This window comes from Anabrus simplex, chromosome 6 (assembly GCF_040414725.1).
Source record: "Anabrus simplex isolate iqAnaSimp1 chromosome 6, ASM4041472v1, whole genome shotgun sequence".
In the NCBI taxonomy this organism is placed as follows: Eukaryota; Metazoa; Arthropoda; class Insecta; order Orthoptera; family Tettigoniidae; genus Anabrus; species Anabrus simplex.
Genome location: NC_090270.1, coordinates 55,592,319 through 55,618,068, shown reverse-complemented (window position 1 = coordinate 55,618,068; position 25,750 = coordinate 55,592,319). Strand labels below are relative to the sequence as shown.

General features: G+C 39.7%; 1 protein-coding gene across 1 annotated transcript in view; it reads left to right on the top strand.

Moving 5' to 3' along the window:
* Window positions 1-7,767, top strand: part of LOC136875452 (uncharacterized) — a 56,165-nt gene extending 48,398 nt beyond the window's left edge. The window contains exon 3 of the mRNA XM_067149002.2: window positions 3,470-7,767. Coding sequence (XP_067005103.2) covers window positions 3,470-6,103 — 2,634 coding nt within the window. The 3' untranslated portion in view covers window positions 6,104-7,767. The remainder of the gene's footprint in view (window positions 1-3,469) is intronic.
* Window positions 7,768-25,750: the final 17,983 nt, after the last annotated feature.

Here is a 25,750-nt window from a genome sequence, read left to right as displayed (position 1 = left end):
AGGAAAATGTAGCACATTCATAGACAGAATTTAATGTACTGCATTTCCATGTCCAAGTGACATACCCATAATGTAAGCTTTATGTCACATGACTCCACATTTCGATCATACTAGAAATGTTTTTTTACCTTGCATTCTAATGTTGAGAACGTGATTGGTACTATCAACTATGAATGTAAAATCTTCCCATTGTGGCTAATTCTTGTTTTTCCATTGCAATAAGTCAACTATCGTTCTCAAATAAGAACTTTTCAAAAGTGTCCATGATGTCACCATATTCTTCTTGAATTAAATTTTTTTTAAATTGCCAGCATGTCAATTGGTGGCACAACTTCTTAGCCATCTCCTAAGTTGGTAGGACTTGAGGTAATTCACAGTGTATACTGCAAACTTCCATTCCAGATCCTGGCTTCGCTTACTTCACAAAGTGCATGTTGATGAAAAATGCAATGAAAGCTGGGTAAAGTGGTTTCATTGTGCCCAAGTTTTTCCCACAACAAATCAGCGAGTTCTTTTTGATCGCCTCACTTGGCCGGTGTTCTGTCACTGATGATTGACACCCACCAATTCCAATCCAAGCTGACTGCATTGATTGCATCTTTTGTGACTTGGAGGATACCTGTACTAGTTATGGTGTCTCTCATAGACACATGTCTAAAATATCCTCTGTAGTGTCACTATTGACACCTTGGATGTAAGGTAAATGACTAAGTGTGAAGTATCAGATATATCTGTTGATTCATCCTAAGCAGCAAAATCCTTAACTTTATTTAACAGCTGTCTGCTTCCTCACTAGCCATGGCTTGGATGTGATTGTGTTACGTTTGGTGGGAAAAACCAGTGTTTTCAAACTTGCTGGATTTGTGGGACAGAGAAATTTTGCTGCATCAACCAAACACTCATTGATGAATTCCCCATCTGCAAATGGCTTTCATGATCTTAACTATTTTCAGCGCTGTGATGTAACTGGCGTGTAACTATTTTCTCCCTGGATAATTGAGAGTGACATGTAATTAAATATGTCTGTCTACCCGTTAGTCCCATTTTCTGAGTGTCCCTTTTTTCATTTTCAAAATCTGGTCCCCCTACCTTAGTTCTGTTTCCTGGTATGGTGTTGGGGGTGAGGTAAGATGAAATTATGGCCGGATGCAGTTACTGTCGCCAACCTCAGTTGAGGAGCTAATGATGATGAAATGAATGATGGTGAATAAATTAGGGTAAAGAGGTGGAAGGAATCAGCTGTGGCCTGTGGATAGGAACTGTCCTGGCATTTCCCTGGAAGTGAAAATGTTAAACCACTGAAAACCATTCCCAGGACAGCCAGCGGTGGGGTTCAAACCTACTGGTCTCATACATCAACATGCACAACCACTCCATTTGGTACATAATTAAATATAATTCAAATTATATCCATTAATGTAAAACATGAGGAAAATGTCCACAAACGATAACTTGTCAGAATACAAGCAGTGGAAATGAAGTTTCAAAGGTGTCGATTAGGTTTAACAAGAATGGACAGAGTAAAAAATGAGAGAATTTGTAAAATGAGGTTCCCCTACAGGAAAAGATAGAAAAATCAAGGCTGCAGTGGTATGGACATGTTAAGAGAATGGGAGAAGAGAGGATACTAAGAAAAATGTTAGAAATGGAGTTGAAGGGAAGGAGACCTAGAGGAAGACCGAGGAACAGACAGCTGCAAGATGTAAAGAAGGGCACCGAGGCAAGAGGAGGGAGCTGGATGACAGTGACAGAAGAGAAGTTGTGGATCAACAGAAAATTATGGTGAGGCTTACTGTATGTTCTAAGAAGACCCAGCGTGTGGTTGGAAACGGCTCTATATGATGATGATGATCATTAATGGCGTGTGGTCTCCGAAGAGGCCTGGTGCAGATCTTTCGAGTTGACGCTGTACAGGCGACCTGCGTGTCTATGAGGATGGGGCCCTACCTATGATGGATTCTAATGATGAAGACGACACACACACCCAGCCCCAGAGTCATTGAAATTAACCAGTTAAGGTTAAAATCCTCCACCCAGCCGGGAATCGAACCCGGGACCTGCTGGGCCAAAGGCCAGCACGCTAATCACGCCAGCCATGGAGCCAGACATGATGATAATGATGATGTTAGAATCTGATTGCTGAATACAATAATGTGTTTGGTTGGAGCTCCTTAAACTTTGCTTCACCTTCTTCACCAACTAAATTAATTTACTGGAAAAATGAAGAAAGGAAAATACTTCATAAGTACAAAGATATTAAGATGAAAAGAAAATATGTAGATCTGTACTGCAATAAAGAGAAAATTACATATACAATTAAAAGACAACAATTTTATGGTTACCTTAAAAGAATAGACAAGGACAGGCTAACCAAGAAGATTTTTGATTACATCCCCAAATTAAAACACACCTCCGGTTGGCCACAAGATATATCATGCGATCTATAAACACTGAAGATCACAGATGACATCATAAATAACAGGATGGCCTTCTGGCGACAGATCAGTTCTGTGGGTTTTTTGCTTCTGCAAATTCGACGTCACCATTGGAGAGTGTTATTGGAGGAACAGAGGCAGGCATTTCTCTTCATACTGAATCGTGTAATAATACTTTTATGTTGTGCTTCTTTTTAGGCTGTGTGGTACATCATTCTTCATTATCATTGTACAGTTCCAGTTTCCCGGGTACTGTTAATGAGCCTCTTCCACTTCTTCCTGTCCATATACAACGTGTTGTGGAGAACATCATCCACTGTCCATCTTCTGGTAACTAGATCAACCTTAATCATGTCCATCCATGGGTTTTAGGTCTTCCTGCAGGTCTTTTCCTCTCCACCTGTCTTTCCAAATTTATTCTGGCTTTTCTTGTAGGCTCCATCCTCATCACATGCCCGTACCACCGTAGTCTGTATGTGCCGATTCGGTCTAATAGGGATGCCTTTATTCCACGTTCTTTCCTCGCCTCCTCTTTTCTTAACTTGTCCATCTTGGTCTTCTGGATGGTGGATCTAAGAAATTTCATCTCTGATGCTTGCAGTCTTGATGAATCCCTTTTTGTGAGAGTGCACGCTTCAATACCATAGGTCAATATTGCTATGAAATAGCTGTTAAACATAATCATTTTTACCGGTTTTGGAATCATGTCATCCCATAAAAGTGTTTGTTACTTGTTGGTACACAAAGTATGGAATCCTGACAAGAGAATGTTGAAAGGCAACTCTTCATAGACAAGGCTCCTCTCGTTACTCACAGAAATTATTTACTTACTAATTGCCACTCCTCTGGGCACCCATTTACCATATAGATTAAATTTCAACACCAACCAAAATGTTCACTGCAATTAAACAAATGTGGGTCAAAATGCTTTTTAGTGATCATGGATTCATTTAGATTTTAAGCATATTTATATTAGTATGTAGGCCTATATCTGAGCTTAAAAAGTTTTTCTGTTTAATTTTATACTACTTTAGCGCAGAGATGAACGAGCCACCTTGTGGAAGGATCAAGTCAACATTGGAACATCGCATCCCCCACATTGCAGTTTAAACTTCATCACCCATCAGACAACTCAAGACACTTCGAACAGTGCTTCAGGGAATAAAAGAATAAAACTAGAACATGTGCCTTTCATTAAGAAAGAACTGGTATGTTTGGACGGGAACAGTCGTACAGTATTGACTTCGACTGTTGCATCATCAGCTGGAAGTCGGGTGTCATATCGAAACGTCAATAGGGATATCAGTGCTGAACCATCCAAAAATTCAAATGTTAGTGTTAGATTAGATGATCAACAAGAATCAGATAAAATTGTTAAAAAACTGTGTCTGTCTGAAACGGTAGATGCTATTGTTGAGAGAAATATGTTAGTATTACAGGATTGTAAAATTGCTGAGGGTAGGAGTGCAGTATCTCTTAATGTGCAGAAGAGTGATCATTGGAAAGCAGTGTCTTCAGACTTGACTCTAGGGCAGCAGGTGAGATTTCAAAATGTCCTCAACACAAAACCTATCATAGATAAAGAAGCCACATTAGACGCTGTAAATAGCAGAACAGTACAGAATCACTATAGGAAAATCAATGCTGAATCATCCAGTAATTCAGAGATTAGTGTTAGATCGGACCATAAACAGGAAACTGATACAACTGTTAAAATGCTATGTGTTGATGAAATTGTTAGGAGAAATGTGTCTATATTACAGGATTGTGATAGTGGTGAGGGTATAGATGGAAGGAGTTCTGGATCTCCTAGTGTGAAGATGAGTGATCATCTGGAAGCAACTTCTCCAGACTTGATAGACGATTCTCTAGCACAGCAGGGAAAGCTTCAGGATGTCCTCCAAACAAAACTTGTTATAGAAAAACAAGCCTCAGTGGACCATATAAATAGCAGTGCTGTACAGGAGAATAGGAGTAGTCCCATCATTTCTATATCACATGATGAAAGTCCTGAAAATGTGTTATTGGACAGAACAGATAGTCAGTTGACTTGTACAAGTACAGCAGAAGGTAGATATTCTCCTGTAAGAAGTGTTGTATCAGAGAGTGAAATTCAGAGAGGAGTGTCATTAGATGGTACACAACAAGTGGAGAAGAGCATTTCCATGCTGTCCTGTGGAAAGAACCAGGAAGCTTTACTATCAGTTTACATTGATAATCATGTTTCACAACAACAAATAAATGAAAGTTCTTCAGGAAGAAATTTGTCAGAGAGCATAAATCAAGCTAGAATTTTGTTGGTTAATACAGGGGCAAGTAATTTCCAGCATACAATTTTAAGAAATTTGTTAAGTGCTCATGAAAATGTAGAAAAAGAGGGGAGAGCTACACTGCAAAAGGAAGGTACAGATACCCATCTAAGAAAGTCTGTATCCAAGGAAGAAATAAGTAGTACACTGGTAGAGAAAGCAAAATTTTCAGCTTTAAATAATCCTGTTTCCGATAGTGACACAGTGAACATTTGGGGTAAATTACATGATAATGATAATGAAGGTAATGGTGGTGGTGATCATGGTAGTAGTGAATGTGATAACAGTTTCAGTTGCCATGATTGTGGTAGCATTTTCTCTTGTAAGAATTCATTGACAGATCATATTTTTAAACAGCATAATCATGGAGGACAGACGAACACTCTTCATGTAACACCTCAAATTACAGTTACCTTAGACTGTTCAGATTCCAGTATTAACAAGCTATCTTCAGCTGATTTTGTTTCAATACACAATACAAACACTTGTGATAATGTTCTTAAAAAACTGGAAAAGAATAAGAAATCATTGCTGGCCAAGGGCAAACGAACAGAAACTGCACAAGAAAGCAATTGTAATGTTCCCTCTATTGATGACAATGATTGTCCTGTAATATATAATTCAACCTCCAGTAATACAACCGATGTGAAATCAACAGAAACTGAATTGAAACCTACAACCCTTGACGAAGCAAGATTGATGTGTAAAAAATATTCAGAAAGAATTTGTGAAACATCAGGTAAGAACCCCAAAATTAATATGATAGGTATCAGAGTCGAATTACCTTCAGGAAACTTTTACACTGGTAGTAATGTAATAAATAGGTCTTTCTTTAAGCCATTTATTGTTTTGAATGATTCACAATATGATTGTCAGATTTGTAAGGCAACATTGAATACCAGAACGTCTATTGTTAAACACATAGGAAAGCATTTTAATCTCTTCCCATTTTGGTGCAAATTTTGTGATAGAAGATTTACCTTACAAGGCTCTGCAAATCAACATTTAAAGACCCATTGTACCGGTACCAAATTAATTTGTGAACGTTGCGGATCAGTATGTAAGTCTGCCGGTCTCTACACATTGCACATGCTAAAGCATGATAAACCTTTTTCTTGTCATGACTGTGGGGAAAGATTTGGCTCGAAAATCAGAGTCAAGGATCATATTTTGAAGGTGCACTTGAAAATCAGATCATATTTATGTAAAATCTGTGGAAAAGCATACTTCCATGAGAGTAATGTTCTAACTCATATGGTATTTGCCCACGCAGAGAGAAAAATTGTATGTCAACACTGTGGCAAAATGTATTTTCGTAACAACATGCTGAAAGAACATATAAAGCGATGGCATACTTAAGCAATGTTCAGTGTTTTTATAGTTAGCAATCTTTTCTCAGCTGCTATTTTGTCCATTCGCTCCAAGAAAGGAGTAGTGCACTTTCGATAACTGTGTGGGATTACAAATATACCGGGTGATTCTCTTGTGCCCGCCTTATATTTTTTATGCAGCTCAACTAACTGGCCGTTTTATACATTTCATAAAAACATCGGCCTTTCTGGTACGCACAGCAAAACAAGCAGCTATCTTGTATTTACCACCTAACCGTAATAGGAAGACGTTATGCTGTAATATTATTAAACAATTGCTATTACGAGTGCGCTCTGTAAATTATATGGAAATGAAACATCCGTGAAACACGAAGTGGGCATTGTGACAGCGTTAAAATTATTGCATGAGCTATAATCTGCATACATTATGTCGCAGTGCACTATAGCATAGTTGCTAAGGGCAAGAAAAGTGGGCAGGTCTTGCATGTGAGCAGGGAGGTTTAAATCTGGGCCGAGAATATTAAAAAAAAAGAAGTTTGTAACTCGTACCCCAGTTTACGTGAAATATCTTCTTTTAGGCATATTTTTAATGGATGACAGTGCGTGTGGCCCTACGTAATACGGAATAGGAAGTAGGGGGAACCAAACTACACTGACAAATTTTAGCTACGGTTGTATATACTCGATGTAATGACCTGCTTGGTTTACGCACATCTCGGCCCGCTGCTTAATAGGCCTTCTAGTATGCCAAAGTATGGCCGGTGTTATGTATCTGTAAGTTTTAGTGATGAGTTGCTGGATGTGCTCGGAATCTTCTGGTGCTTGAGTGTAAACTATTTGTTTCAAATTTCCCCACAGGAAGAAGTACCGTAGCGTTAAATTCGGTGATGTGGCAGGCCAAAGAAAAGGTCTTCCTCTCCCTATCCGTGTTCCTGGATGTCTCTCATTCAGATGGTGATGGATGGCTAATATTGAATGTGGTGGCACTCCATCCTGTTGAAACCACATCGCTAAATGTTCTCCAAGTGATACATCCTCCAGCAGAAGTGGAAGATCATGGCAGATAAAGTGCACGTAGCGTGTGCCTGTTAAATGACCCTCGAAGGAGTACGGTCCGATAAGGCGATAACCCAAGACTCCACACCATACATTCACTCCCTATTATACTTGATAGGCTGCCTGTCACACCCAGCGAGGATTGTCAGCACCCCTAGAGTGCATGTTGTGGTGGTTGGCAGTTCCATTAGCGATTCGTCCGAGAACAAGATTTTCGACTGGAATGCTGCATTATTTTCCACATTTCCTAATAGCCACTGACAGAAATTCATTCGACCTTCGAAATGAAGGTCTTGGTGTAGCTGTAGATGGTAAGGGAGATATTTATATGCATGCAGTATTCATCATACGGATGGCTAGCTGATGTTCAACTGTTGTGCAGTTGCCCATGTACTGGTGTGTGGATTATTGCTAGCTGTGTCCAGAACTGCTTCCTCATTCTCACCAGATGTTACAGTTTTCTCTCAGACAGGTGGTACTCTTTGAATTACGCCTGCTGTCCGTACACTCTTTCAGTACTTCGTAAAGTCTGCAGTCTGATGTCGCTTGTCTGGATATCTTTTCTGGTACAGACGTAGTGCTTAGCACACAATTTTTCTTGCTTCCCCATAGATAAGGAGTATGTCCATATATTCATCCGTGAAAAATATGACGAATGACTGAAGTGCCTCATTCAAGCGTATGGCAGTGCAGCACACAATGCCAATAACAGTGGCGTTCTACTGTTTGCATGTGGCACACACTAGCCTGTGCCTTAGTATTAAAATATCATATTGATGCAAAAAATATTGAAAGATGTAGGATTCGAACCATCGATGATGTGTCTCGTTAATTGCTAGGCTAACATGTAGCCACATGCGCTACGGTGGAACGGTGAGTGTGTGCTTGTATTGAGATTAGATTGGAGTATATTACTCATTCGGTTCACTCTTTCGTATGCTCTTCACGTCACTGGAACCTAGTTTTTTGAATGGACTATAGCAACTGTCGGGTGTGGTCATACTCGCTTGCATACTGAGCTTACAGGGCATTAGTATCACAAATATGCCAGTATAGTGCACCCTTCCTGCATTCAGGTTGGGTCACGTAAAAGAAATCCTGAACAGTCTCTCAGGGTTCATAATATATTTTTTTACTTGGGATCAAGATAATGCCGATACGCTAACTAACATTTTATCTATCATTAATCAAGATGGACGTCTCCATCCAACGTGTTGTTGGGCTGCAAGAAGATTGATAATCCAACGCCTTGATTCTAATTTACCTTACATTACTATCTAAATTATAAATAACGTCTCATATACATCGTAACTTATATCATTTATTCTAAAAATATATAAAAATGTGGGTAAAGAAAATGAAATTGTGAAGTTAAAATTCATAAATCGATTAATTAACATTTGATCTGGAGGTTTAAATTATCGTTAATGATCACTGTTATCTCCGTCGCATATAAAAAAATCACAGTTGAAATGAAGTATTATCTTACTTTCATACAATATTCTACAAAGAAACATAAAATAAATGCATATCTGCGTGGGAAATTAATGGTTAAGTTATTTCTTACAATTATTTATGTACATTAGGTGTTTTTTTGTCAATTCGTTTAGTTTTTCTTAGGACAAGTTCTATAGGACATCTTTCGGAGTATCACAAGTTAAGCTTCTGGAAAATGTTAATTTTTGTACTCAATAGCAAACATGTGCTACTATTCATTTGAAATTAAAATATTGACCAATATTATGTCATATATTAACTCACTTTCCAACATAAATCAGTCATTGAACATAACCTACCATTTAGATTCTCAATTGTGTCTAAAAATCAGTATGTGACCTCATGCAAATTAATTAAATATGTATGGAATATCATTCTCAAAGATATGTGATATCTATTCATTTATATTTTCTATAGAAAGTAGTAATAATTATCCATGTTAACCCATGCAGGCCATAATTAATTTTTAAGAAAATGTGATTTTACAGTAGAAATGCCAAGTTAAAATGATCAAGTTAATGAACAACTTATTTAATAAGCATTCCTTTTGATGATCTTATCCTGCCATAATATTTTATAAATGTTGCAATACGTCATCACTATCATCGACCAAAAACAATGCCATTGCATCATAAACATATACGATCCTAGTTTGCGTCAATAATCTCATACTTGTCTTCAAATATTCCATTACATCTATTATATCATCGTAGCAATATATATTCCTTCAATTTATTCCTCATTACACTCATATAACATCATAAAATCTTCTTCATTTCCCATTTCATATCATATATCTTCCTATCTTTCAAATATTCCGCACATATAACTTATTTTGACGCATTGAATCACTTTATTCTCGACTGTTCATGTCATTGGATCAATATCTTCTTAACTAACATTAACATGTCTTCTGTGTGCCGTCATCTACATATCTAACATTATTCTAACTCCGTATGATAATGTATAAGCTCTACATATTAACACATCATTCGGCATATTATCGAAGATCCTAAAATATTCCACTCATAATCACTTCACATATGACATGACCCCCTGTGGGTGGGGGACGCAGACGAAGAATACATTCCAGTATCCCTTGCCTGTCGTAAGAGGCGACTTAAAGGGGCGACCAAGGGATGATCAAATTAGAACCATGAGACTACTTGTAATTAGTAGCATCACGCAGGGAACACCATGGGTCTCTTTTACTTGCGCGTAGTACCACTATGTTAGGTACAAAATAGGTTTGTGATTAGTAGCGACAGTGTGTAGCTCAGGGTCCATTTTACAGTACCTGTGATTCGTATCCCTATATGAGCGACACAATGGTTCTGCCTTGCCTATGCTTAGTACCCACTATGTGAGGAACACCACGGGATAGTGTGAGTCCCTGTGGTTAGTGCACTTATGTGAGGAACGCCATAGGTTTGCGTTGCCTGTATAGGTTTGGGTTGCCTGTAAATAGTGCCGCAATGTGCGAAACCATATGTCTGTGTTACATGTGCGCATTACATTACCTGTGAATATTGCCATAATCTTTGGAGTACTGCGAGTCTACGCTACTTTTGATTAGTACCGCAACATGGCACATAGCATGGTTCTACCTTCCTAGCGATAAGTACCATTATGGGGGGGGGCCGATGACCTGGATTTTGGACCCGTTTTGACTACAAGCATCATCGATTCAGTATTGTGCTTTAGAAGCAGTCCATTGGTCAGTAAAACTATTGTTTAACGCTAGTTTCTGGGAATGTGGGGCATTGCGGGTCGGATCCACTGATTGTTTTAACTTCATATCCACCCATTCATTTTTCGTCCTCAAGTTTTCTAATTCTGGTCAGTGGAGGATCATGGATTTTTAAATTGTCATAACATTTCGTTCCATTAGGGGCCGATGACCAAGAGTTAGGCCCCTTTGAACAACAATTATCGTCATCATCATACGACATGGCATAACATGTTGGGATTCTTTCATTTCATTGAAATATCATTATCACAATATTAACGAGTCGAAAACTTCAACTCGAGTCACTCGTATTCAGAAACACTACCAACTCGAGTTGATCGAATCGACCGGGTAGGGCAGGGAGAGCGAGACAATCGCAATATCTCGTGAAAGAAGCGAGTAAGGAAACTCGAGTTAACGAGTTGGGCAGGGAGAGCGAGACGAGACGCCGAGGCCATTGTTATGACGAGCGTCTAGTGGTAGTCCACTCCTTGCACCAAACAGAGAGAGCGCATGCCCTAACTCCCGCCTCCTCTTTCCGCGCGAAGAAATCTTATCTTTCCACAAGACAGAGATGTTCCATTCGCCCCTTCTTATGAGAGATAATCAGCTGATTTAGTGGCTGACAGATATTTAAACGTAAATGCGCAAGAAAAAGGATCATGAAAACCCAAAATTAGGTGATAATTAATTAATGACAATAAGTACGGTAAAGAATTTTAGCCAAACGAAATTATCTTCCATATTTTAAACATGTTACGTCTATTTTGCATTCAGATTTAAAAAAAAAATAGTGCAGGTAAGAAGCGATACCGAACGGAGTGGCCGCGTAATGGTATGTCCTGAGTATGGTTTTCTGTGGTTTGCCATTTTTACTTTCAGGTAAATGCCGGGACAGTTCCTATTCATAGGCCACGGCCGATTCCTTCCACCTCCTTACCCAACTTTATTCACCTTCGTTCATTTCATCTTCATGTCCGATTCGTTGGCTGAAGGGTCCCGGGTTCGATTCCCGGCCGGGTGTGGGATTTTAACCTTCATTGGTTAATTCCAATGGCCCGGGGGCTGGATATTTGTGCTTTTACCAACTTCCCTGCAACTCACACACCACACACAACACTATCCTTCACCACAATAACACGCAGTTACCTACACATGGCAGATGTCGCCCACCCTCATCGGAGGGTCTGCTTTGCAAGGGCTGCATTCGGCTAGAAATAGCCACACGAAATTAAAATTTCATCTTCATTAGCTCCTCAACTGAGGTAGGCGTCAGGAAGGGCATGCGGCCGTAAAACATGCATACATTTCATATCACCTCATCTCCGACCTCGTATCAGGAAACGGAACTTGAGGGATAGACATACATACAAGTAAGAAGCAATATCATGTGAAATGTTAATTTCTACAGCCAGTGCCGTAACCATGCTCTTTTAAATTTAATTAATTTTGAATAATTGCACTCACCATTTTAAAACGGACATCCTTACAGCTTCCTTGGGCTGTGATATGTCATTTGCCAGTAGATTTTAGTACGTAGCCTAAGTACCGGAAAGATGGCAGTGGTAACTATAATTTTGTTCGATCTGCACGTTTTTTCACAGCTGTGCGTCTTATGAAGGAATGGTCCTCGCCCCCATAACTTTCTGCTAAAATTAGTAACACACTAACATTAACACTATCACTTATACAATTGGGTCAATTTTGATTGTCACTCACGATCACAAAACCATCAAGTTCCCCAGAAATAGTTCATGGCACATAAATTAAATTGGAGTTAATGCCGGAGACAGGATACGATAATATCACTAAGAGAATGTAATAGTTTCTGTCCTTAAACATTTAACATTAATTCTGGACATCTTCATCATTTTCAGCCGTAGCATGGAGAACCGAATTTGCCGCAATGTTCTTGAGTGGTAGGTCTCGATATGCTCTTTCCTGATTTTTTCTTAGATTTTTTTATTTGAAACAGTCTTTGGCGGGGTATGTTTTTGTTAGATGGCTCAGCACTGGTGCTTATTCTGTGCTGTTCTCTATTCTTCTTCTGTCGAATAGCAGCCAGTATGGCATTTATTGGTGCCATTTGCTTTTCCATAGCCTTAACTTCCTCGTCTGTCTCTGTGTCGTTTATGATTTTTGTTAGTGTCTGCAACAGTTGCTGTTTCTTAATTTGCAGAGATACAGACACAGCAGAACTTTCAGGCTGTCTCAATGTCTCCGTAAGTATGCGAGCCTCATTTTCATGTGCGTCATTTGTGTCCATCACTAGATTATCCGTCACATCATCTTCCTTGACCTGCTCTCGTTGTTTGTTCTGCACGCGGCAAATCAAATGAATATGTTTACATATATCCCATTTGACGGCGGAAACCGGACAGCTGCATATGTATTTGTGTATGCATGCATTGCATTTGTTGCACATAATCTTGCAGTCACATGTTTCCACTATCTTCCGCACGCTGTACATTTCCTTTGTAGACGAGGAAGAAGAGATCACGTCCCATGAGCCAATATCGTTTTCCATGACAAGTTCCTCAGACATTGTGGTACTTGCTTTGTGTCTTTGCCGAAGGTCTGTGATCTTAGAAGTTATTTTGCCTTTATGGATGATGACCAGGTTGTGCATCGTTCATTATCACCAATGCGAAGTCTTCTTTCTTGAGCCCGGGGTACTCCTCTCCTGGTTGTTTAAACAATAATACACACATGTTGCAGCTTTCTTCCATTTCCTTTACAATACCATCATCTTGATGTCGCATCACATCACTGTTCAAATTGAAACTTTGTTCGATATTATGCAGGTCTTTCTTAGTGATAAGATGTCTCCTGTCTAACTCATCTACAATAGAATTTCGAACTTCGTCCAAAATTGTATCCATAGGAATATGAGCTGCAATTTTAGAAGCTATCACTTCGCGTTCTTGCTGTTTAAGTCGCAGATGCCGCAGATCACCCTTATGACCTACATGTGTAGTTATAAAAGAAACCTGACATGCTCCGTCGTACGAAAGTGTCATTTTCATGCTTGCTGGGCAAAATCCATTTGCCTTTCAACTTCCTTGGGTTTTAACATGTCTTTTGCCCGTAGATTTTGACACGTATGTACCGGAACGATGGCAGTAGTAAGTGTACAATATTGTTCCATCTGCACGTGTTTTCACAGCAGTGCGCCTTATGAAGGAAGAATTCGTTTGATTTTCAACGGATTATTTCCAGGACCTGAAATCTGTGAAGGAAGTAAAGTGTTTCTCTTCGGAGGCTAGGTGAATGTCATGGATCTCTTTGAGATGCTGAACCATGCCTTTATCTGTAGGTGCTGTAAAATCGCAAATACAACAATTCAAATTCTTAATCATCAATGAGGGAAGTAGTAACTGATGGATCCTTCGTTGATGTTTTCGAAGACCTGACAAGTCAGCAAACCGTTTGTTACACAAATTGCACAGATGTTGTCCCTCTCCCTTAGAGTTTATCTTCTTATGGACTAATTTTCTCACTTCAGAAGGATGACACTTTTTAATATGTCTGTGTAAACTTCGGGTATGTTCATACTGCCGATCACACTCCGAACACTTAAACATTCTGTAATCACGATTGTCACTTTTCGTTAAAAGCAATCAACGACTAGTTCTCACTTATCTTGCCAACTAATAACTGACTTAGAACGCGAAGTAAAATATATTTACGCGTCCAAACAGTTGTGTTAGGTTCACGATTGTCACTTCTCACTGAAAGTAATCAACGACTAGTTCTCACTTGTCATTCCAACTAATGACTGACATAGGAACCGAGGAAAAATATAACTAAATGCACGCGCGCAAACAGTAAACTTACTACAGCGTACTTCATACTTAATAAAATTAGAAGTTATATAGATCTTACAAAAAAGTGTATTAATTAGCAAATATTATCTAGAAATGCAATGCTAATTTAGCAATATTGGGGATGTGTCAACGAGCGTCTAGAGATAGTCCAGTCCTTGAGATAAGATTTCTTCACGCGGGAAGAGGAGGCGGAAGTTAGGGCATGCGCGCTCTCTGTTTGGTGCAAGGACTGGTCTACCACTAGACGCTCGTCATTGTTATGTCTCGTTAAAGAGGCGAATGAAGGAACCTGAGTGCTTTCTGTGTGCGCAGAGTTTACTCGAATCTATGTTAAGACAGTGCGGGTTGCACATTTGGGGCATGAAAACGAAGGCAATTGTATTCGTAGTAGCACAGTAATGTATTTTCTACCAGAAATCACATACTTGTTAAATTAACACTGGTTGGGCAGCTGAAGAAAACATTAATAAATAAGAAAACAGAAGTACTGAGTTCTTCTCAACCGTAAATCAAATAATAGTGTCAACTACCGGTATCTGTAAAGAAAACTAATTCTGTAACATGTAACACTAAAGCTAAAGGGTAAAGGCTTAATGATTTGTAAAAATAAAGTTAATATTGTAACTGATGTCCTACATAGGTTAGGAACCGATCAATGAACAGAAAGCACTCGGCCGAACTTGAGGCTATTCGGTACATTTCGTCACCTCAAGTAACTCGTATTCGGAAACGCAATCATCGCTATGTCTTGTGAATGAGATGGGATGAAAACGTGCATAAACAACTATTATTTTTATAATTGAATGAATGCTCGATAGTGAACTTAAGTTCTCTTCCTAGCATTTATTAAAAATCGATCAAACAGTGAACAGAAAGCACTCGATCTCACTCGGGATGATTCGGACGAGTTCGTGTCTCTGACTCGGATAACTCACGTGCGCGTCAGCGACTTGAGGTCTTATCGCAGTCGGCCATGATTCATCTGGACATCCGTCGATTTCTGTACTCGAGTTACAACAGAAAGTCACTCGAGTTGACTCGAATACATGTTTGACTCCAGTTAAACGAGTTGAAATATTCGACTCGTCACATCACTACACAATATTATTTCGCAATACCTAACTGGAGTTAGTCTTGTTTCTTAGGAAGGCTACCTATTTCCTCATATCGACACAATAAATAAATCACTCGCGAGAATCTAACACAGTTTAGGCCATTCTGAAGACAGTGACTATATACCACCTAAACTTCAACTACAAATGAGTTGTACTTCTCTCTACCTAGCAATTATTTATTTTAAGAAACTTACATTTTTCCTTCGCTTCCGGGATGATATCATCTTTCGTTCATCTTTCGCAGCTCTGGGTGACGGTCATTCTATTCCATTGGTCATCGAGATGTCATCTGGGGTCCAGGTTCTCCTCTGCCATGTCAGTTCAGCTCGGTATCATCCGGATAGTCTGCCTTAAGTCTTCTTAGAGAGCCATGGGGATCTTGAATTGCTCAATTGAAAAGATAAAACACATTGATGAAATCGGCTGTAACATATTGACGTTATCGAAGCCTTCTAACATAAATTTTACAATGAAATTCAGTTTCAGATTGTTTTGTGTACATTTAATTGCCATCACATCTCCAATATGTCTGCTATTATTTCAGTTTTACGTCTTACAGAATTGTTTTATGAACTATTATGTGTTGACGCTGCGTTATATCGAATTACTATCTCTCTGGTCAAGGCCTTGTTCTTGCCGTCTTCAATATTGCTGCTAATCAATCGTTGCTATATTTAAATTATATAACGCGTATATGAAATTAATCTTATATTTATGCGTTATTTTGTTATCTTAATGCTATAAATATTCTTTCTTTCTTTCTTTCTTTCTTTCTTTCTTTCTTTCTTTCTTTCTTTCTTTCTTTCTTTCTTGAATTTGCTTCTTTTTTCAGTAGCTTTACGAGACTTAATTAGCTCGTCGATCGTAACGCGTCTGCTTCCTATGATTGCTTCTTCATTTGTGTGTTTCTAGTAGTGTTGGTTTTAGGGTTTTAACAATTCAAATTCTTATTTTGTGTTTACCACTGCCATTATGATCTTGAACATTTTGACTTCGCGTTATACTAAACTTCCTTGACATTTTATTGAATTTATGCATTGTGTTTAACTTCGTTCTCGGTAATCGCGTTCATTCCAACTCGATTTAGTTTGATTTCTGGAACAGTGGAATGGCACAATAGAAATATCGACCTTACCTTGGACCTTACGGCGTTTCCACATGTTTGTTGGGATGCATAAAACAAAATCGGTAGGCACAAGGGAATTGCCCGGTATATATATTATGAATGCTCTATTAGTTTACTCTGCTCATTTCTTTGAGCATTGGCTCTGGACTCAAGAACTAAACAGGAAAGAAAGTAAAAAATGTGCCATGAGACTTCAGTCTCTACAAATAAAAGCAGATGGGAAAACATCAGAAAGAAAAGTGAATCAGGGAGCTGCGTGTTCACTGTGGAGGTAGAGGGATTGGTTTGAACTGATAGTTTGGTAGTTGATAGCTGGTGTAGTATTTTTCTCATTTGTACTAATCAATAGCGGCCGGCACTTAACGACTCCCGGGCGGTGTCTTCCCTAGAGAACAAAAAGAGTTTTTTAAGTTCTGTCGACATTTTAAGTCATAAACTGGACTTCATTAATGCTAAGAAAGGTATATTTTGTTGTAAAACTGTAATTTCTCATCAATAAGGAAGACTGTTTGGTAACATCAAACTGAGGTGATCGACTTTTAATAATAATAATAATAATAATAATAATAATAATAATAATAATAATAATAATAATGTAATTTGCTTTACGTCCCACTAATTACTTTTTACGGTTTTCGGAGATGCCGAGGTGCCGGAATTTAGTCCCGCGGGAGTTCTGTTACGTGCCAGTAAATCTACCGGCACGAGGCGGCCGGACTGAGCCAGGATCGAACCTGCCAAGTTGAGGTCAGAAGGCCAGCGCCTCAACCGTCGGAGCCACTCAGCCCGGCGACTGTCTTTTAATGCGCAGTTCACTGGTAAATGTTTTCAGGTTGAAGATGCTGTATTGTGGACTCTCGAGCTTCCGTCCGAGGATATAGTGAGGATGACGGGGGTGAAATATAAGGGGGGAAACGCACGAGTGGACGGTTTTGGAGGAAAGGAAGGGTGGGGAAAGAGGCTTTAAGCTTGGCAGAGTCTGTAACAGCAAAGGTGTCCTCACAAACTCATCTACAAGCATGTGCCAGCCAAATCTCCATGGTTGCACATAATAAAATTAAATAATTCATGACCGTGTTTGCCCTATTGTTCATAGCTCAAGAAGAAAATTAATGAATAATTTTGAAAAGTAACATTTAAGACCAGGAATTTGGATTCAAATTGCAAACATGAAATAACTTGGGCCTTTGCTTTGCATCCCGCGTTTCGTGAGAGTTGGCAGCAGTGGGTTTGTTCGTTTTCGCGCGGAAGTAGGCTTGAGTGGTTTTGTGACACCCCGTCTGACAACAACCGCTGGCTTGTGATATAATTTGTACGGTATTTGCTGCCCCTACCTGCCAAGCAACTCTTAGGTAGGACGAAAGCATGGTTGTGGTGCTAGTTATTACTGTACTCAGCTGGCGACATGTTGTATTCATACAAGCAAGGATTTCTCAAGCTTTGAGTTCACGGGAATAGTGATAATTGAAAAAAATGAACACAAGCTCCCTGGAATTCATGTTTTGCTTTGTCGTGTTTACGTAATTTCCACATCGTATTCTCAGTGATGGGTGTATTTTACTGTAAATATAATCATCATTGTATATCCAAATGCCAAAAGCAGCTGATAAGGGCAGCCTTAAGATCCCGTTTTGAAAACATCGTTAATGTGATTCGGTCAGTTTTGTCAAAAAGAGGTGTGGGAAAAGTACTGTGGCCGCACCCCTGACCTGAAAGTCCACCATCCACCACTGATTCTTCATTGCTGGGAGAGATGTGGACGTTACGATACACAAATTCGAGGGTTAATTCAGAAGTTATGGCAACGACTTTTTATTTCCTGAAAATGGGCCAAAGCCAAACATGTAATTTACTGTATACATTTGAATGTACCATACATGAATTTCTTAATGTTGGTAGCAGATGAGGTGTGGGTGCATCATTCTGGTTGTGATCACGCTCCCTATGTCAGTTGTTTGATGATAGCGATGCGTAATAGAAGTAACCAGATTCAAGTAGCATTTGTATATTTTAGTTCATGTGATTCCGATCTTATTCCCAAAGTGAGGGAGCCATTGCATGGGAAACGCTTTGCAAACTAACTAGACATCGTACGAGTATTTCATCGTGAAATAGCCCACATTGACAAATGTCAAGCAGCCGATGGCTTTCTCATCGACAGCAATGGATCTTAGACAACCTAGAAGACTACTTTGAAGTATGTTAAACAGCTTGTACGATACGTACAAATTATTGTACAAATTGTACAAATAAAGCAAATATTTCAAAATGCCATGTTTGCTTTTTTACGCTACCGGATTCCTGTATTCTTATCCCATGTGATGCGACTTTAAAAAAGTTGTTGTCGTACCCTTTCAAATTACCTAGTATGTGTCCTCTGTTGGAGTTATTAAAGAGAAATGAAGATAGTTGTCATGACTTCTGAATCAACGCTCGTAGTATATTTATTATGAACATTTTGTGTTCTGTCCCCAGATTCTTATCCTTGTGCACAAGGACTAAACGAGGAAGAAAAAAAAAGAAAAAAAAGAATGTGCCTTGAGACTTAACGTTTGTCTCTATGTGTAAAATGAACCAGAAACTAACGTAACACAGATCAGTGCTCTATGGCTGCTTGAAGTTGATTGGGCACAGAAGCAGCAAGGGTCTGGAAGAACCTCTCCATGAGGACCAGTTCTTCCCAAAGGTTGAACTCCATTGCCGATAGCTCTTCCTTTGAGCTCGGGCGATGAAGGCATTCCTGCAAGGCCCGTTTCATTGGACCCCAGACATTGTGAATGGGGTTCAGGTCAAGACTGTTTGGAGGCTAAGGTATCACCCTGACCCTTGCCTATGAACAAACCATTGCTGAACTGCCTTTGATATATGAATTGGGTGATTATCCAGCTGAAAGCTATCACACTCTTTGTGAGGTAAACTGACCACTGCAATGAATGCTAAAATGGCACTTCTCTGAGAGGTGACAATGTATTCAGCATCATACCCGGCATTTGGTTCATGGTGTACGAGGATCTGTCCTGCATCTTCACAGGAAAACGTGATCAGTCGCTGAAGACTATATTTTCTCACGCAAAGCTCAACATTCCCATGGTATATGACAGGCTGACAGTTATTTGGTCCTCGGTCAAATGGACTTTCCTAGCGGCGATGTAATTTCGGTCCCATATCCCTATAAACGAGGAAGGAAGGCAAAGACTTCGGTGAAACAGCTGAGAGAAAAGGAGTTCTCATCTAGTAGAGATATGTGGGCGGTCTGTAGAATGGCTCTTTGCGTTGTGAACGTGTATCCAATAAACTTGGTCCATCGCCTAGCAGTTGAAGCGGGAACCCCTTCCCTCCACCCTGTTTTTGTCGTTGAAAAACGGCTGTCACCAGCGTCAACTCGCCTGACCTACAGCTCTACTATTATAGGAATGACTGTTGAAAACACAGAACGGGGACCATATACCGACATACAAGGACGTCAGATTGCAGGTAGTGAGATGTTAGTCTCAAGTCGGAGGGAGAGAGGGATAGAGAAGGAATGGGGGAGGGAACAAGAACAAAGGAAAACTTATAATAGAACGAACACAATGGCAGATCAGTGTGGAAGAGGGAGCAACAGAAATAGGTGACATGGACAATTTTCATATCTTCATACACTGCCATCTTCAAATAGACAGGCTCTCTCTCCGACTTGATTTGACACTTGTTTGTTACTTTCAAACACTTATATTAATGGGAATATTAGAGTAGATAATGGAGTCAAAGTCCTTATGGGGGGTAATCACATAAATGGGATTGTAAATAAAGGATACAGATCTCTGCACATGATTAGGAGGGTATTTAGGGGTTGTAGTAAGGATGTAAAGGAGAGGGCATGTAAGTCTATGGTAAGACCCCAACTAGAGTATTGTTCCATTGTATGGGACCCTTATCAGGATTACTTGATTCGAGAACTGGAAAAAAATCCCAAGAAAAGCAGCTCGATTTGTTCTGGGCGATTTCCTACAAAAGATTAGCGTTATAAAAATGTTGCAACGTTTGGGCTAGGAAGAAAGAAGACGAGCTGCTCGACTAAGTGGTATGTATTTTTTAAAGATAAAGAATTTCATAATGTTCCGTATTGAACTAAGTTCACAATTAAATTGAAATACGATATATAATGGTTCATCCTTTTCAGTACAAGTAGAATTAGAAATGTAATGTTACATTCCTAGTTGATTACTATCGGTACCGGTTTCGACCACTGTTCCGGATCATCATCAGCGGATCATTTAAAATATAAAGAACGTGGCACAGGAAAACAATAGGTGATGTATTAATCTTTCACCAGTTGCAGTTCATGAAGCATTATAACAATATATATGTGCTGGAAGCACAGTGCTGGTCAGCACGTATATTATGCTGCTCTCCAAGAACTTGTGTCTTGCTTCATTTATGTGACTGATCGACTTCTTCAGGATTTTGGGAACTTTCAACACGCAGTGCTAATCCCTAAAGTGTTATAGTACCTTCAGATTGGACAAAATCAGTAATTGCACCTATCTATAAGCAAGGAAACAAGAAGGATTGAAAAAACTATCGAGGTGGGTATTCACTGTCATCTTGGAAGGGAGGGTGCGATCAGTGGTTGAGAGGAAGTTTTTAGTATGCACCAGGTGATTGAAAAATATTACAAGAGGAATAGACAGTTGTGTTTATGTTTCGTAGATCTGGAGAAAGCATATGACAGGGTACCGAGGGAAAAGATGTTTGCCATACTGGAGGACTGGAATTAAGAGTAGATTATTAAAATCATCAAAAGGCATTTATGTTGATACTTGGGCTGCAGTGAGAATTGATGGTAGAATGAGTTCTTGGTTCAGGGTACTTACAGGGGTTAAGCAAGTATATTATCTTTCACCTTTGCTGTTTGTAGTTTACATGGATCATCTGCTGAAAGGTATGAAGTGGCAGGGAGGGATTCAGTTAGGTGGAAATGTAGTAAGCAGTCTGGCCTGTGCTGACGACTTGGTCTTAGTGGCAAATTGTGCCGAAAGCCTGCAGTCTAATATCTTGGAACTTGAAAATGGTGCAATCAGTATGGTATGAAAATTAGCTTTTCGAAGACTAAATTGATGTCAGTAGGTAAGAAATTCAACAGAATTGAATGCCAGATTGGTGTTACAAAGCTGGAACAGGTAGATAATTTTGAAGTATTTAGGTTGTATGTTCTCCCAGGATGGTAATATAGTAAGGGAGATTGAATCAAGGTGTAGTAAAGGTAATATAGTGTTCTGTAAGAAGGAAGTCAGCTCCCGGACGAAACTATCTTTACATTGGTCTGTTTTCAGACCAACTTTGCTGTACGGGAGTGTAAGCTGGGTGGACTCAGGATATCTTATTCATAAGTTAGAAGTAACAGACATGAAAGTACCGAGAATGATTGCGGGGGCAGGCAGGTGAAAATAATGGCAGGAGGGTACTCGGAATGAGGATATAAAGGCTAAGTTAGGAATGAACTCGATAGACGAAGCTGTAGACATAAACCGGCTTCTGTGGTGGGGTCATGTGAGATGAATGGAGGAGGATAGGTTACCTAGGAGAATAATGGACTATGTTATGTAGGTTAAGAGAAGTAGAGGGAGACCAAGACGACGATGGTTAGACTCAGTTTCTAACAATTTAAAGATAAGATGTATAAAACTAAATGAGGCCACGGCTCTATTTGCAAATAGAGGATTGTGGCGACGTTTAGGAAATTCACAGAGGCTTGCAGACTGAACGCTGAAAGGCATAACAGTCTATAATGATAATGTATGTATGTAAGATCACAGTATGAAAATGAAGTTGGAATTCAAGAGAACAAATTGAGGCAACTATTAGTTTATATGTAGGGGAGTTAGGGAAGGAATAGTTTACCAAGGGAGATGTTCAATACATTTTCAAATTCTTTGCAATCATTCAAGAAAAGGCTAGGAAAACAACAGATAGAGAATCTGTCACCTGGGCGACTGTCCTAAATGCAGATCAATGTAGCTTGATTTAATACATGTTATTCACATCTTATGACCCTTAAATGGCATCTCTTTGATTTCCGCTGTGCGTATCTTGGAAATCAATAAACTAAAGTATTTGCGGACATTAGAAAATGATAATCGTTTTTTACCACCTTCGTTAAGCCAGAATTTTACAGTCCTCTTGTACTCCATACTGATGTTTTCTTCAACGCTTTTTACGAGACTAGGAACATAACTAGAACTGGATGAGTTGCATGGCGACGGACTCGTAGCATCATTATACTCCAGGGAGTCATATTCTCGTTTCGAATTCGCATCCGAAACTTCGCTTGCGATCGGCAAAATGTTCTGACAAACGGAATCACTTGAGTCTATTGTACTGCAAAAGCTGACCGGAACCTTCAGTTCTCTGGTTTAAAAAAGTGTTTAAAGCAGATAACATCGTTGTCACTGCCACACAATCACGAAAAATGGGGAAATCAGAACTTTTTTTTTGCTAGTTGCTTTACGTCGCACCGACACAGATAGGTCTTATGGCGACGATGGGACAGGGAAGGGCTAGGAGTGGGAAGGAAGCGGCCGGGGCCTTAATTAAGGTATAGCCCCAGTATTTGCCTGGTGTGAAAATGGGAAACCACGGAAAACCATTTTCAGGGCTGCCGACAGTGGGGTTCGAACCTACTATCTCCCGAATACTGGATACTGGCCGCACTTAAGCGACTATAGCTATCGAGCTCGGTGAAATCAGAACTGAAAATATGGTTTAGAGAAGCCTTTTCCCCGTTCTCTGAAGACAACTGTGCTCTACGCTTTTGATTCTTGGACCATACACAGTGATAAAACTTGTCTTGAAGACATCCCTCCGCACAAAACAATAGAACTGCTTCAGATTCCTCCAGGTACCACGGGAAATAGTTCTTCCGGCAGTGGAGAGCTTTTTACCGCCGATTAAAAGAAATTGTAACTTCTCCTAATGGCGTTAAAGTTGACGTTCACCACAGAGGGACAATTGTTAAACTGTTGTCCTTCATAAATTTTCATTGTTGTTTTCCACGATTTCGGGATGTGATAAAATAGTCATGGTTTGCAACGAATTGCACAAGAGAGCGACCTCCCGAGTTTGTAGTGCCCGCTAAATATTGTTTGGAGAAGAATATATATGGTATGAGTAAAGAACTGGAATCGGAGGTAAGGCTTTTTGCCTATGACGTTATTCTGTATAGAGTAATAAATAAGTTACAAGATTGTGAGCAACTGCAAAAAGACCTCGATAATGTCATGAGATGGACAGCAGGCAATGGTATGTTGATAAATGTGGATAAAAGTCAGGTTGTGAGTTTCACAAATAGGAAAAGTCCTCTCATTTTTAATTACTACGTTCATGGGGTGGAAGTTCCTTACGGGGATCACTGTAAGTACCTAAGTGTTAATATAAGGAAATACTTCATTGGGATAAACTCATAAATGGGATAGCAATTAAAGGGTACAGATCTCTGCACATGGTTATGAGGCTATTTAGGGGTTGTGGTAAGGATGTGACGAAGAGGGCATATAAGTCTCTGGTAAGAATGCAAATAAAGTACAGTTCCAGTGTATGGGACCGTCGAGGACTGGAAAAAATCCAATGAAAAGAAGTTCAATTTGTCCTGGGTGATTTCCAACAAAAGAGTAGCGTTACAAAAATGTTGCAAAGTTTGGGCTGGGAAGATTTGGGAGAAAGGAGACGAGCTGCTCAACTAAGTGGTATGTTCCGAGCTGTCAGTGCAAGGCCGGCATGGAATGACATTAGTAGACGAATAAGTTTGGGTTGTGTTTTTAAAAGTAGGACAAATCACAATATGAAGATAAAGTTGGAATTCAAGTGGGCAAATATTTGTTTACAGGAACGGGAGTTAGGGATTGGAATAATTTACCAAGGGATAGGTTCAATAAATTTCCAAATTATTTACATTCGTTTAAGAAAACACTAGGAAAACAACAGATAGGGAATCTACCACCTGGGCGACTGCCCTAATTGCAGATCAGTGGTGGTTGCTTGCTTGCTTGCTTGCTTGATTGATTGATTGAAAAAAGATACACGTGAAGAACAGTGCGACAATGGATATCTAATTCGTTGTGCTTGGTGTACTAATAGCTTGTGTTATCATCATGTAAATTATACCAGTCATTTCTGCTATACTTTTGTGAGTGAAACAATACAACTTCAGAGCGGGTCGAGAGATTGCATGCATATAGGCTACACCCCGCCACACCAGAACTCCGAGCTACCTCGGGGATGTGCAGCTGTGCCATCCGTCATGCTTATGTATCAGGATTCCTGGTACGATTTCGGAACCTTGCAGTTAAAACTGGAGGCCGAACCTCTGCATGTTATTTTCTCACATTATAACGATTGTGTCAATAAAATCAGGATGTTTCGACCTGTCTTACCTGTTACTTCCGTTGTCATACCGTAGAGTGCTGGCCTTCTGACTCGTAATAGGCAGGCTCGAACCTTAGCTCAGTCCAGTGGTATTTGAAGGTGATCGAATACGCCAACCTTTTTTTGCGGTAGACTTATGGCACATAAAACAACTCCTGCGGGACAAAATTCCGGCACCTCAGCGACTCCGAAAATCGTAAAAGTTGTTAGTCGAACATAAAACCAATAAATAACATTATTGTTATTTAGGTTTTTGTATTTGTTTACTCATGTCAGAATCAATAATGTACAATGCAGTAAAGGAATGTTATAGTTATACAGTTGAGAAATAAATAAATGTCTCAAATTAGGTTATCTCCACTCAGAAATTGGCCACTTTCATAGCCTACAATTAACTCTTACCGAGCTCGATAGCTGCAGTCGCATAAGTGCGACCAGTATCCAGTAATCGGGAGATAGTGGGTTCTAGCCCCACTGTCGGCAGCCCTGAAGATGGTTTTCCGTGGTTTCCCATTTTCATACCAGGCAAATGCCAGGGCTGTACCTTAATTAAGGCCACGGCCTCTTCCTTCCAATTCCTAGGCCTTTCCCATCCCATCGTCGCCGTAAGACATATCTGTCGGTGCGACGCAAAAAAAAAAAAAAAAACAACAACCTATTAACTCTTATGTACGGGCACAGTTCACAGGTACGCAGGTGTGACATTGTCTGTCTCTCCCCACACTCGCAGAGACCTGAACTGTTTACGTATTCCCATTTATGTAAATTAACTCTGCATCTCCCCACATCACTTCAAAGTCTGCCGATTGATCTCCAGGTTGCCCACTTGGTGTCGTGGCCTGCATTCACTCTGGTGGTATAGTGGATTGCCATAACTGTGTCCTGGCTACGTCAAGTTTTGTAGTGATCAGTGTTGTTGTGT